Source organism: Chrysemys picta, chromosome 20 (genome assembly GCF_011386835.1).
Source record: "Chrysemys picta bellii isolate R12L10 chromosome 20, ASM1138683v2, whole genome shotgun sequence".
NCBI classification, from domain to species: domain Eukaryota; kingdom Metazoa; phylum Chordata; order Testudines; family Emydidae; genus Chrysemys; species Chrysemys picta.
Window position 1 is genome coordinate 1272733 of NC_088810.1, and position 14361 is coordinate 1287093.

A 14361-nucleotide genomic window follows, 5' to 3' on the forward strand; every position below is an offset into this window, starting at 1 on the left:
GGCGAGTGGCGGCGCCCCCAAGGGGTCGGGCTGGGTCTCGGGTCCCTGGATCCGAAGCGGTTAAACCGGCTCCACCCGCCGCTTTCGGTTTCCATCTGACTCGCCCCGTTTCCTGGCTCGGCTCGGAGCCGCCCGGCAAAAGGGGCGTTGGAGGGAGACCGAGCGGACCCCGCGCCCCGGGCAGGTGGGTCCCGGCTGCTCCCCGGCCCCGGGGGGCTCGGATCCAGGGGGTCAGGGCAGGGGGCGGCCGGTCCCGGGCGGGGCCAGGGCGCCTGGGGCATCGCCCGGGCACGGGAGCTGCTAACGGGGGGGCTGGTCCCAGCCCAGGGCGGCTCCGGGTGGATTGGGGGGGGGGACGGGGGTTGCCCCCCCCCCAAGCCTCGGGCAGCCGGAGCGCGCCGCGCAGGGGGGGCAGGAGACATCCCCCGGTGCCGGGACTCGGAGCCGCGTCTGGACGCGCCGGGGGTTGCCAGGCGCTGGGCTGAGCCAGGGCCCGGCCCGGCGGGGAAAGGGACCCGCGGAGCGTGGCCGGTTCACGCGTGGGCTGCAGGGGGGGAGCGCGGAGCGCACAGTCCCAGTGTCTGTCCTGGAGGCGGGTACCCCGGGGTAGCGTTAGTCTGGGGCTGTAAAAAGCGACACAGGGTCCTGTGGCACCTTCCAGACTAACCCACGGATTGGAGCAGGAGCTCTCGTGGGCACACGGGCATTCAGTGGGAGTCTCCTGGAGGCCAGAGCAGGTGTCAGCCACGGGAAACGCGGTGGGTCGGATCTCCCTGGGGCCAGGAGGGCGTTTGACACCGTTCCAGGGGAGAGATGATGGGGGTCGATGTGAGACTGGGAAGTGGTGAAGGGGAGACGACGCCGGGTCACCCCGAACGGGGAACTGCCAGGCGGGGAGTCAGTAGCGGAGCCCCTCACGGATCCCTCTTGGGACCGACCGTATTTCACCTTTTCATTGCTGCCCTTGGCCCCAAGGGGGAGTTTGCGGCCGACACCGAGTGGGGAGGGATTGGCAGGGCGGGGGAGGACCGGAATAGCCCACACGATGATCTGGGCGACCCTGTAAACTGGAGGAACAGGAACGGGGTGAGATTTAACCGGGCGACGCGCCAGGTCCTGCAGTTAGGGACTAACAAGCGGAGGTGACAGTGGGCCGATGCGGGCCAGGACGGGGGACCCAGCGGGGGGAGAGCAAGAGGGGCAGCTGCCCCCAGGCCCGGCGATTTCAAAGGGCCTGGGGCTCCCGCCTGCTGCTGCAGTGGCCAGGGGCCTTCGGCCCTTCAAATCGCCGCGGGAGCCCCAGGGCTCCGGCCATGAAGGGCTGGCTGGGGGAGTCTGCCCCAGCCCTGCCCCTCCTGAGGGCCCAGAGCCGCCCCCCCTTCCTCCGCAGCAGGGGGCCTGGGTCACTGGCAGGTTTGAACTTGTGTCCGTGGTGGAGTCTCTCCGCGATCTGGAGCCGTCAGTGACTCAGCCGGAGGTCGGGGTCTGGTACCGGGGCGGGGGGGAGGTTCTGGGGCCTGCGAGGTGCCGGGGGTCAGATTAACTGATCACAATGGGCCCCTCTGACGTCCGGGGGCGTCTCTGAATACGAACAGACGTGACGATTGTAACCCAACCGTGTCCCCGAGTGACGCGCCCCGGGCTGTCAGAACAGGTTCAGATTAAATAAATAAAAATAAATAAATAAATAAAATAAATTGGAGCCGGGCGGGGCTAAGGGTTTGGTCATTAGACACCAGCTCCCGCCAGCGATGTTGCCTAAGTAGCCCCCGGACTCACGGTTAAATTTGTGCCCCCTCTCCATCTGAAATAGCCCCACTGTGGGCAGGCCCCATTGGTCTGGCTGGAGCCACCTCCCCAGATACAGAAATCAAACTACACCGCTGTGGGCTGGGGGAGCCGGTGGGGTCACCCCGGGTCGGCACCGGGGGAGGTGGGGGAGGTCTGACCCGGCTGCCCTAACACCTCCCCCCAACCTCTGAATGCTAACCCGGCCTCCTTCACTGTGCCCCTAACCCCATAGCTAAACCCCTGCCCCATAGCCCTAACCCCACAACTCTACCTGCTGTCCCTGTAACTCCACTCTCACCCCTTAGCCCTAACCCATAACTCTACCCCAGAACCCCAGCTGGGGGTCTGCAGTGATGCCCAGGAGCGCCAGGGCTTGTCTGCCCCAGGGTGAGGTGCCGCGGGCGATGCTGGGGTCTGTACGCTGCACGGGGGGTGGGTGCAAGGGTCTCCCACAGTTTGGGGGGCCTGGCCCTTGTTTCATTGCCCCCCTGTGACGAAGTGGGACTGTTCTTAATGTTTCCTCTGAATACTGTGTGGGTGCCTCAGTTTCCCCTATGCATTTTTTAAGTCTCTAGGTGATGGGATAAAGGCCAGTGTGCATCAATCACTGACACTCTAGCTAAAGGTGAACAGAGAGGTCAGGTGACCTCCTGGCCCAGGAAAGAGACAAAGGCCAGAGAGGAGGGGCTGGAGGGTTTCAGTTTGGAGCTGGCTGGGAACGGGAAGCGAGGGCAGACGTGGGTGTCTGGCCCGCTGGGCCCCAGGATGGACCCGGCCGAGGGGTCCAGTTCTCTGGACCTACAAGCTCTGTTTTAGGCCATGTTCCTGTCATCGAATAAACCTCTGTTTTACTGGCTGGCTGAGTCTCACGTCTGACTGCGAAGTGGGGGTGCAGGACCCTCTGGCTGCCCCAGGACCCCGCCGGGGCGGACTCGCTGTGGGAAGCGCACGGAGGGGCATATGCTGAATGCTCCAAGGTCAGACCCAGGAGGTGAAGCCGTGTGAGCTCCTTGCCCTGAAGACGGTCTGCTCTGAGGGAGAGGAGGCTCCCCAGAGTCCTGCCTGGCTTTGTGGGGAGCAGTTCCAGAGCATCGCCCGGGGACTCCGGGACACCCCCCATGTCTCACCCCACCTCCCCGCTCTGTGTCCCGCAGGCCGCCCCCCAGCGCGATGGAGATCCCCATGCCGGCCCCCATCTGCCTGATCGAGAACAGCCCGGCGGGGGAGCTCCAGGTGCAGCAGGAGGCTCTGCAGGTGCTGTCGGAGATCTCCCAGCCCGTGGTGGTGGTGGCCATCGCCGGGCTGTACCGCACCGGCAAGTCCTACCTCATGAACAAACTGGCCAGCAAGAGAACGGGTGAGAGACGTGAGCCCTGCCCCCGGGCGCCAGGACTCCTGGGTTCTCTCAATGGTCCTGGCAGGGGAGTGGGGTCTAGTGGGTCAGAGCAGGGGTGGGTGGGAGCCAGGACTCCTGGGTTCCCTCGCTCTGTGACTGTCCCAGCTCCGCCCCTCTCTCCCCAGGGTTCTCGCTGGGCTCCACCATCCAGTCGCACACCAAGGGCATCTGGATGTGGTGCCTGCCCCACCCCCGCCGGGCCGGCCACACCCTGGTGCTGCTGGACACCGAGGGGCTGGGTGATGTGGAGAAGGTGAGTGCTGGGGGGCAGCGTATGAGAATCAGCCAATTTGCAGAGCAGGATGGAATGCCCCTTGGGATGGAACACCCCTTGCAGTTTCCAGGGGCTTCTGGGACTTGTAGTTCCCAGGGGATGCTGGGCATTGTAATTTATGGCAAGGCATGCTGGGAAAGGGGATGGGGTATTTAAGGAGCTCCCGCTGCTAAGGGACAGACTCAGTGAGCCCCATGTAGGGGAAGGAGGGGCTGTCTGATGTGGGGCTGATGCCCTCTGAGGGGGGCAGTGCCAACGCCGGGATGGCTGGGGATGCCGTGGCGGGCCTGGAACGGGACGCCCAGGGGCACGGCTGGAAACGCTTGTCCTGCCCAGGGAGAACTGTTGAAATATTGAAAATGTTCCCTGTCCTGAATCATGATGAAAAGTCAAAATGGGGGGTGGGGGAAGTGTCATGGCTTGAAAATCGTAAACATGTCTGGGTCCAGGTCACACAAAAAACTTGGATAATTTTCAGACATTTCATTTTGGTTGTCTACTTTTTTTTTTCTTTCTTAATTTGGTCCAAATTTACCAGAACATTGGCAATGAGATGTGATTTTTACCTTGAGAAATGGAAAGTTTCCGGTTAGACAAACGGTCAGTTGGGCCATTTCTACAATTCTGAAACTTTTTTCCCAATAATTTTTCAAGTTGGGAAATTTGCCTGAAGCGACCCTGTTTTGCTTGTGATTTTGGTATCAATGATTCAGTGTTCTCCAGTGCCAATTTCCCGACTCGCTGTAGCGATGGGGGCAGGGCTGGCATTCTGGAGAGCCGGGTTCATATCCCTGCTCCACAGACCCCCGGTGTGAGCTGGGACTCAGTTTCCCCACCCCGACTGCCAGAGGAAGTGTGACGATAAATACATTCGCTCTGGAGGTGGGGCTCAGACACAACCGATAAGCTGGAAGGGCCGGTAACGCCAGCCACCAAAAGGCAAAATAAAGTTGGGACCCGAAAAATGCACGAGAGCAGCTGGAAATCCCGCGCCCTGCAGTGGGGGCTGCTGCATCTGAACCCCATGGGGCGGGGAGGTGTCGCCTTCCCAAAGCTTTAATGCAGCCACATGGGTTGGAAACTTACTTCAGTAAAAGGGGAGCAACGAGCGCTCCCGCCCCCTCCCGTGCCTCCGGGAGCTGGGGATTTCACGGGGTGTGTGGGGGGAAATACCCCAACCCCAAAGAGTGACTCTCTGTGACAATGGTGCCCGTGGGAGCCAGCTGAGGTCACTCAATCAGGGTGAACTGCAAACAGAACGGGGCAGAGAAACCCCAAAGCTGGTGGATATTTCAATATTTAGATTTACCAAAACAGCTTCTGTAGTACTTCCCTGGTTGCTCAGAAGTGTGAACAACGCAGTTCCCTTAAAGTGCCGGCCTCAGGCCCCCATCCAGGTACCCACGTCAAAACATGATGATTTCTGAAACTCTTATTTCATCATATAAAAGAAAAGGTTCTACCAATCCCCAAGGACCAGCCACGTGCCCAGGTCAATGTATAACCTAGATCTTACCCCAAAATCCCGCTTAGAGCCAATCCTTGTGAACGAAACTAAAATGTATTAAAAAACAGAAGAGAGAGAGTGTTGGTTAAAAGATCAATCTACAGACAGACGTGAATTCAATGCTTGAGGTTCAGATACATAGCAGAGATGAACCTGTCGTTGCCAAAAGTCCTTTTAGAAATAGTCCAGAGGTTACAGTCCCATGTCCATGCTTAGGGTGACTCCAGCCAGTGACTGGATCTCAATCCTTATAGCTCAGGCTTCCCCTGCATGAACCTTAAGCAGACCTGCGATAAACAGGATCAGTTCCACCTCCAGCAGCCATTCAGTCCTGGGTGAACAATAGACTTCTGAGCTAACCCCTTGTCTTCCCAGTATCCTGGTCATTAACACAAGGGCATTTGGCCATTCAGCAGTTCATAGACAGTTTACCACAGACTTTAAAGAGACACATAAACAATGCCACTACTTCAAGGCTCTCCTAAAAGTCAGCCTTCCCTTTTGATCTGTGCAGCGATGGCGCGGGGAATAGACAGGAGCTGGCTGGTTACAGGGTTAGCATCTAATAGATAGAAGTAAACGGATCGAGCGAGTAATTACCTCCAATTTCTAACAATCCACCTTTGCACTTCGAAGTTCTATCCTCACTAGCATTGAATGCTCCTAATGATCATTTGCAACCTGTCCTCACCTGCCTCTCCAGGTTACTCTGGGTCAGCTGGCCTGCGGGATGCGTAACCCTTTCTGGCTGTGGGCCACACTTCAATGAGATGTTCTGTTATAATCAGATAATGTCATACGCTCCGAGCTCCAGGAACGGGAATTCACTGTGGCCTGGGGTGGGACTCTGGAGAGCTGGGGGGCGGATCCCCTGGCCAACCCTCCCCCGTGCCTCTGTTTCCCCATCTGTGCTGTGGGGTTGGCGATCCTGCCATGCTCTGTGATGGGCTGTGAGCTCTGCGGCTGGGACGCGCTCGGGACGGTGACGGTGGGTGTCGTTCCAGGGCGACGCGAAGAACGACACGTGGATCTTCGCGCTGGCCGTGCTTCTCAGCAGCACCCTGGTCTATAACAGCCTGGGCACCATCAACCAGCAGGCCATGGACCAGCTGCAGTATCCTCGCCTGCGGGCCGGGGAGCCGGGTCTGGGGGCTTGGGGGGCCCCATATCCCCAGGGAAGGGCCTCGCGGTTCCCTCCAAACGCTTCACCCCCAGTGAAATCGTGACCCTCAGCGCGGGGTGTGCACCACGGCCCCCTCTAGAGGCCGCTCTGCATGATGGGATAACAACCCACTACTGCCACCAGCTAGCAGAGTTGCTCCTTCAGCTCCAGTGCTGTAGGGGGCTGCTCTGGACCCTGGAGGTGGTGGGTTTGACCCCTGCTTCTGAGGGTTGTGATGGACTATCCTTCCCTTCCCCTTGTTCATTCTGAGCCCCTGTCGCAGGCGGGGAGGGGAGGCTCTGAGGGAGCAGGACCCCCTCTTTCAGGGGGCGCCACACTTCTGGTTCCTTAGCCAGCCTCCAGCTATGTGACGGAGCTGACGGAGCGCATCAAGGTGAAGGCGGCGGGCAGGGGCAGCCGACAGGAGGGGGAGGATTCGGCCGAGTTCGTGCGGTTCTTCCCGGCCTTCGTGTGGGCCGTGCGGGATTTCACGCTGCAGCTGGAGCTGGACGGGCAGAAGATCACCGAGGACGAGTACCTGGAGAATGGCCTGAAACTAAAGCCAGGTAGGGGAGCGGTGCTGGCCCCAGGGTGGCACTAGGGGGCGCTGTGCTTGCAGAGGGGTGACTTTTGCTCAAGACAGAAACCCAAGCTGTTGACACTTTGCGGGGGTTACTGGTCCCTGGGAGTTGGGGCATTTGCTGTCCTGGCCACATTGCAACTTGGACAGTTCCCCGGCTCCCCTCAATCCCCTGTGGATATCGGGGTCTCTTCCCCCCAGGGGAATCTGTTCAACAGTCGCCATGCTGCCCCCCAGAAGCAGCTGCATGTTGGCACAGGGCTGCTGTCCAGCTCCCGTCTCCTCCCCAGGCAGCAGCCAGCGAGCCCAGCTCTACAACCTGCCCCGTGAGTGCATCCGCCAGTTCTTCCCAGCCCGGAAATGCTTCGTCTTCGTCCAGCCGGCCGGCAGGAGGGACCTGGCCCGGCTGGAGGAGCTGCGGGAGGACGAGCTGGAGCCCGAGTTCCGGGAGCAGGTGGCCCAGTTCTGCCGCCACATCTGGGAGATGTCGAAGCCCAAGACCATCCCGGGCGGCCATGTGGTGACCGGGGCCAGTGAGTGTTGGTAGCCCTTGGGCCGGGGGACACTGGGGCCAACGGGGCTCATGGGGTGCTGGGCGGGACAAACCGAGCTGGGAGAGGGTCCCCTGTGGCCGCCACTGGTGGGGTCAGCGCTGGAGCCTGCGCCCAGCTCTGGGGTGCGCGGTTAGAAGGGCTCCTGGAAAATCACGAGGGGTGGAATAAAGCCCGACAGCAGATCTGGTCAGTGGATCCCAGGGGAGATGAGGAGAGGCCTAGATAGCAGGGCGGGTGCGTCTCCCCGGCGAGGGACGCCTGTGTCCCGAAGGGCCATTGCTGGGACCCTACCAATTGCACAACCATGAAAAATGTGCCCCGGACTGTGAAATAAGCCCTTCCCCGTGAAATCTGATGTCCCCTTGTTCCTAGGAGCACCCCAGCAAAGAGCCCCCCGTGCTCTGGCAGGGCAGGGGGGGCAGGACTTGTCTATCTCCTGCACAGCTGCTGGGGGGGAGAGGGGGATCAGACCCACGTCCACCTCCAGGAACCTCCTGCGGCTGCTGCCTTCAGAGTCCAGCTCTGACCCCCGCACAGTCCCGTTTTGGGTCAGGACCCCCAGTGACAAATCTGAAATTGACCAATTTTCAAATCCTATGGCTGTGAAATTGACCGTGAATTTGGTAGGGCCCTGAGCCATTTCTCTGCAGAGAGAGGCAGAGCAGGGCCCCACGCCTGGGGAAACGAGGCACCAATTGCTCATGGAGAGGGGGTTTTAGGGTGCATCCGGGGTGGGGAAGGGGGCACATCCTAGGCTCGGTGTCTGTCCTACAAGGAGGGGCAGGGAGCAGGTGGAGTCCTGGAGAGTGTGGGAGGGGCTGTGCTGGGTCCCCTGGCGCTGACCCTGCCCCCCTCCGGCCGTGCTGGGCCCCCTGACGCTGACCCTGCCCCCCTCTGGCCGTGCAGGGCCCCCTGGCGCTGCCCCTGCCCCTCCAGCCGCGCTGGGGAACCTGGCGCTGACCCTGGCCCCCTCCGGCAGTGCTGGGCCCCCTGGCGCTGACCCTGCTCCTACGGCCACGTTGGGCCCCCTGGCGCTGACGCTGCCCCCCTCTGGCCGTGCTGGGCCCCCTGACGCTGACCCTGCCCCCCTCTGGCCGTGCAGGGCCCCCTGGCGCTGCCCCTGCCCCTCCGGCCGCGCTGGGGAACCTGGCGCTGACCCTGCCCCTCCGGCCGCGCTGGGGAACCTGGCGCTGACCCTGCCCCCCACCGGCCATGCTGGGCCCCCTGGCGCTGACTCTGCCCCCTCCGGCAGTGCTGGGCCCCCTGGCACTGACCCTGCCCCTCCGGCCACGGTGGGGAACCTGGCGCTGACCCTGCCCCCCTCCAGCCGTGCTGGGCCCCCTGGCGCTGACGCTGCCCCCCTCCGGCAGTGCTGGGCCCCCTGGCGCTGACCCTGCCCCTCCGGCCGTGCTGGGCCCCCTGGCGCTGACCCTGCCCCTCCGGCCGTGCTGGGCCCCCTGGCGCTGACCCTGCCCCTCCGGCCACGCTGGGCCCCCTGGCGCTGACGCTGCCCCCTCCGGCAGTGCTGGGCCCCCTGGCGCTGACCATGCCCCTCCGGCCGCGCTGGGCTCCCTGGCACTGACCCTGCCCCTCCGGCCGCGCTGGGGAACCTGGTGCTGACCCTGCCCCTCCGGCAGTGCTGGGGAACCTGGCGGTGACCTACGTGGACGCCATCCGCAGCGGGGCGGTGCCCTGCATGGAGAACGCGGTGCTGGCCCTGGCGCAGATCGAGAACTCGGCGGCGGTGGGGGAGGCCGTGGCTGTCTACGAGGAGCAGCTGGGGCGGCGGGCGGCGCTGCCCACGGAGAGCGTGCAGGAGCTGCTGGAGGTGCACGCCCAGTGCGAGCGGGAGGCGCTGCGGGCGTTCATGGCGCGCGCCTTCAAGGATGACGACCGCTGCTTCCAAGGGGAGCTCATGGTACGGCCCCTCGCGCCGGCCCCGGGGGTTATGGGATAGCTGCCCCTCTGTGGGATGGGGGGGATGGGGCTCCCTTGCACCCTGACTCCCTTCCATGGGGAATCTCCCAGCCCCAGTGTGACGGGTTCCCCCCGGGGAGCCACCTGGAATTGGGGTACCACAGAGCCCCCTGACCCACCAGCCTGGGCTCCCTCTCACACCGTACTGCTGTGACAAGCTGCAAAGTCCTCCAGCTGCACTTCCACCAGCATCACACAGGTCGGGACACACCCAGCTGCCAGCGCCGGCTCTACCTTTCTTGCCGCCCCAAGCGGCGAAGCAAACAAAAAAGCGGCCGCAGCACTGCTGCCGAAGAAGAAAAAATGAAAAAGCTGCCGCCGAAGTCGGAGTGCTGCCCCAGACCAGACGCAGAGCCGCCCCTCCAGATTTGCCGCCCCAGGCACCTGCTTCCTTGGGGGCTGGTGCCTAGAGCCGGCCCTGCCAGCTGCAGTTACACGCAGGCTCTCTGACCAGCCCCTGCGTGGGCAGGCTACTCCCAGCTCCTCAGGCACACCCCTCCTCTGGAGCCTAAACCCGAAATTACACCGTCTTGCACTGCACAGTGCAAGCTCATAAAATTCGCCCCCTCCCTCAATGTGGAGAGGAATATGCAACAGCCTTTGCCCCTGAGTTACGATTCCCGCACACTTCACTCCAACGCCCTCGTTTAGATAAAGCAAAATCAAGTTTATTAACTAGAAAAGATCGATTTTTAAATGATTATAAGGGATAGCGAGCAAAGGAGATTACCCAGCAAATAAACAAAAAATGCAAACTAAGTTTAAGATACTAGAAAGACAGGATATGAACTAAGAGATTCTCACCCTGGTGGATGATCCACGCCAGCTGCAGATCCTTGAGGGACAAGCTGCCCTCGCTGACAGCTTGGAACCCCCGGGTGGTCCATACACAGACTAGAAATCCCTTTAGCCTGGGGCCAGCACTTCCCCCCGGTCAGACTTTGTTCCTCGGGGGTTTCCAGGGGTCTCTTTGGGTGGGGAGCGAAGAACCCCAGGTGACGTCACTCCCCACTTCATACAGCTGTAGCATCTGGCGGGAGCCCTTTGTTCCAAAGCCTGGTTCCCAGACCGGGTTGTGGGAAAATACTGACACTCCAAGATGGAGGCTGGAGTCATGTGGTCTCATCGCATGTCCCTGTCGCGTCACAGCAGCGTCACTCACAGGCTGTGTGTGGGGTTCTCAGGGAGGCTCCCCAGGTGGGAGATGAGCTTCTCCTAAGGCCTGTTGTTCTTTCCTAATGGCCCATTGCCCTGAACAGGCCATTCCCCACCCGCTATCTAGACTGAAAACATCGTGTCCAGTGGGCGTTCCCCAGGTGTAACGACATTCGAAATACAGACACATGGTCAGTATTCGTAACTTCACATACAAAAATGCTCCACGCACACACCTAGGATAACGGTATTCAGCAAATTCTCACTTTTCCAATGATCACGCACATGCCTGAACTTGCATAAAATACACCAAAACGATGCCAGACTCGTATCACCATCATATCACTGAAGAATATGGGGGGCAGTGTCACACTTGGCCTTGCTTAGCTGGGGACCCGAGATGCCAGGCCAAGGGGACCCGGCCCAATCTCCAGCCCCAGGCGCATGTGGAACGGCTCACACACCTGCCCCATTCAGGCCCTGTCATGGCTCGTACCCCTGCCCCATCTGCACCCCCCCCCCACCCTGGCTCAGGCCTCCCCTGTCTGTGCCCAACCTGGCAGCGCCGCCTGGAGGAGCAGAAGCAGGAGCTCTGCTGGCGCAATGAGGTGGCGTCCTCGGACCGCTGCAAGGCCGCCCTGCTGGAGCTGTCGGACGAGCTGGATGACCGGATCGGCGAGGGGGTCTACTCAGTGCCCGGGGGCTACCAGCACTTCCTGGACGACCGGCAGCGCATGGTGGACAGATACCGGCAGGTGCCGGGGAAGGGAGTAAAGGTAGGAGAGGGCTGGTGCCCGGCTCTGTGTGTCTTTGTGCCCCCTCATTGTGCAGCCCGGGAATCCCTGCTGAGAACCAGGCACCAGCTTCCCTCACCTGGGCAGTTCCTGGATCCTTCCCAGAGCGGGGGCAGCATCAGGGTGTGAGCCGACCCCACCCTCACAGCCCTCCTGACTGCCAACGTCCTGGGGTGTCTGGTTCCCATGGCCCCTCCAGCCCTCGGCCGCTCTGCTGGGGCTGCTGGGGGGGGCCCTGTTAGTGCCTGCGTGATGATGCCGTTTGTCCTGTTAAAAAACGGGTTCAGCCCCCAGCTCATCCGGAACAGGCGCCGAGGGTGTCGAGTGGAAACCAAATGCTGACTCTGGGGCTGGATGGGAATTGGCGCCCCCTAGAGGGGAAAGGCCCTGCGTCCCAGCCCCCGCCCCCTGAGCCAGCCATTCCCTGCCCTGAGGCCGGATCAGGGCCCGCGCCCCCTAGAGGGGAAAGGCCCTGCGTCCCAGCACCCACCCCCCTCCAAGCCAGCCAGTCCTGTTACTCTCCGGTGCCACGATCCAGAATCCCGACCTGGATCCGGCTCCGTGCGACAAACCCCCCTGACCCGGTGGCTCCCACTCTCCATCCCCAGGCCGAGGAGGTGCTGCAGGAGTTCCTCCAGTCCAAGGTGGCTGTGGCCCAGTCCATCCTGCAGACGGACGAGGCCCTGACGGAGAAGGAGAAGGAGATGGCAGGTACCACTGGGGGGACATCACGCCGCTGGGGCGGGGGAGAAGGTACCTGGGCTGCAGCCCTGGTGGGCAGAGTCACCATGGCCCTCCCCATGCTGACCCACCTCTCTCTCCCCGTGCCAGCCGAGCGAGCCCGGGCCGAGGCGGCCGAGCGGGAGCAGCAGGTCCTGAAGCAGAAGGAGGCTGAGTTGCAGCAGAAGCTGGAGGACCAGGACCGCAGCTACCAGGAGAACCTGCGGCAGCTGGAGACGAAGCTGGAGGACGAGAGGAAGAAGCTGCTGGAGGAGCAGGGCAAGATGATGGATCAGAAACTGAAGGTACCAGGGGGGCCGCGGGTGCTTGGCGCTGCGGGGGATGGATGGGCAGACCTGCTGCGGTCAACCCTGGCCCTGTGCTTTGGGGGGCCCCCTCGCTTCTGGGGGATGGGGGCCTGGGTGACGCAGGGGCTGGTGGCAGCTCTGCTCTGCCCCATTTGGACGGCTCCCGGCATTAATTGGGAGAGGAGGGGGCAGGGCAGAATGGGGGCAGGGAGGGGGCTGGAAGAGGTGGGGTGGGGCTTGGGACAGGGGGGGTGTTCGGGCCCCGCACCCACCTAGGGACGGCCCGGCGGATGGGCACAGCCTGGGCAAGGGCGCCCCTGCCACCGGCCTCTTCCTGCCCAGGGGTGGGATTCCCGTGCGTAGGGCAGCGGGGGCGCTGGCAAATGGCAGTTGGGGCGGGATACCAGGCTAGATGGCCTGTGCGGCGGATCCCCCCGAGATGGGATTGCTGGGGGGGCGCAGTGTGGCGAACAGCGCGTGCACACACACAGCAGGACTCATCCCCTCCAGGAGGGGGCGGCCCCCCTGCCCTGGGCCCCCATTCCCCCCAGGCCAGCCCCACGCTGTTGCCGTGACCTCTCCCTGCCTGTGGGGTGGGGGATGTCCCGTGGGGATCCCCCTCACGCTCTCGCTGCCCCCCAGGAGCAGGAGGCCCTGCTGAAGGAGGGGTTCCGGGAGGAGGCCGGACGCCTGGAGAACCAGATCCGGCACCTGCAGCAGCAGAATGAGGAGATCCGGAAGCCGTCATGGATCCAATCAGCGCTGGGGGTGCTGACCGACGTGGCCACTTTCATGCTACCTGGCATCGTCGGCAAGGTTGCCAGGGTCGCCACCAACATCTTCCGGCGCCTGTTCTGATGGGGTCCCCGGCCGCCCACTCGCCTCTGTACCCCAGCGCCCGTTCACCTGCGGAACCCCCCGCCACAGGACACTCCGCCGGCGAGCAGCTTTAACGTCCAGCAAAGGCTCCCAACTTCCTGGCTGGGGCTGGACCCCCAGTGGCGGGGTCAGGAAGGAAAATCTCCCCCACAAGGCCGTGCAGGGAGGGAGACGTGCTACCTCAAGGTGCACAGGTGCCGTTGGAGAGGGATCCCGGGATGCATGGGCCCATTGGCCTGAGCTGTGGGCACGACCCAGGTGAAGTGGCCCCAGAACGTCACCCCCGGGGGGAGCGAAATGCTGCCCACACCTGGAGCTGAGGCAGCCTTCTGCCCCGGGTACCTCCCCAGCCCCAGGCCGAGGGGTGGGAGCTGGTGTGGGGGGAGGGTGCCGCTCTCCTTGCCTCGTAGCTGGTTGGCTTTAAACTCTGCAGTTAAATAAATGTCCCCACGAACCTCCCTTATAACGTGTCTGGGTCTCTTTGCTGCTCTCTGGGGACATGAATCGCCACCCCTGAACGAAACATGAGGGACGCCTGCGTGCTGGGATGAGCCGTGAACCTGCCTTGGCTGCCCTGAACTTCTCGCTGTCAAGGCAGGGTCAGCGCAGTGAGAGTTTTAAGCAGCAGGGTGCCTAGTGGTTAGAGCGGGGTGGGGGGGTGAGAGCCAGGACTCCTGGGTTCTTTCCTGGCTCTGGGAGGGGAGTGGGGGCTGGTGGTTAGAGCAGGGGGGCTGGGAGCCAGGACTCCTGGGTTCTTCCCGGCTCTGGGAGGGGAGTGGGGTGCAGTGGTTAGAGCAGGGGGGCTGGGAGCCAGGAGTCCCGGGTTCTCCCCGGCTCTGGGAGGGGAGTGGGGTGCAGTGGTTAGTGCGGGAGGGGGTTGGGAGTAGACACCCGCGCTGGGTGGCAGAGCTGGGAGCGGGAGGAGAGCCCGGGGCTGGGAGGGGAGTGGGGTGCAGTGGTTAGTGCGGGAGGGGGTTGGGAGTAGACACCCACGCTGGGTGGCAGAGCTGGGAGCGGGAGGAGAGCCCGGGGCTGGGAGGGGAGTGGGGTGCAGTGGTTAGTGCGGGAGGGGGTTGGGAGTAGACACCCACGCTGGGTGGCAGAGCTGGGAGCGGGAGGAGAGCCCGGGGCTGGGAGGGGAGTGGGGTGCAGTGGTTAGTGCGGGAGGGGGTTGGGAGTAGACACCCACGCTGGGTGGCAGAGCTGGGAGGCGGAGGAGAGCCCGGGGCTGGGAGGGGAGTGGGGTGCAGTGGTTAGTGCGGGA

The 14361-nt window shown here is 62.8% G+C and overlaps 2 protein-coding genes across 11 annotated transcripts in view; both read left to right on the forward strand.

Annotated features, from left to right (window-relative positions):
* The window catches only part of LOC101934582 (guanylate-binding protein 1-like), a 126873-nt gene that overhangs the window by 87238 nt on the left and 25274 nt on the right, over window positions 1-14361 (forward strand). The gene's annotated exons all lie outside the window — the stretch shown is intronic.
* Window positions 29-13560, forward strand: LOC122172794 (guanylate-binding protein 1-like). The gene is made up of 11 exons (XM_065573945.1): window positions 29-184; window positions 2946-3148; window positions 3313-3440; window positions 5973-6082; window positions 6494-6696; window positions 7001-7243; window positions 8902-9182; window positions 10960-11172; window positions 11799-11901; window positions 12022-12215; window positions 12861-13560. The coding sequence occupies exons 2-11, from the start codon at window positions 2962-2964 to the stop codon at window positions 13074-13076; spliced, it is 1878 nt and encodes a 625-aa protein (XP_065430017.1). The 5' UTR covers window positions 29-184; window positions 2946-2961; the 3' UTR covers window positions 13077-13560.

What these genes read in the sequence shown, in the direction of transcription:
- LOC122172794 (XM_065573945.1), top strand. Translation starts at nt 2,962, where the DNA reads ATGGAGATCCCCATGCCGGCCCCCATCTGCCTGATCGAGAACAGCCCG. An exon ending in CAGGCCATGGACCAGCTGCA is followed by an intron (nt 6,083 to 6,493) that starts GTATCCTCGCCT and finishes GCCAGCCTCCAG; the next exon opens with CTATGTGACGGAGCTGACGG. An exon ending in TGCCGGGGAAGGGAGTAAAG is followed by an intron (nt 11,173 to 11,798) that starts GTAGGAGAGGGC and finishes CTCCATCCCCAG; the next exon opens with GCCGAGGAGGTGCTGCAGGA.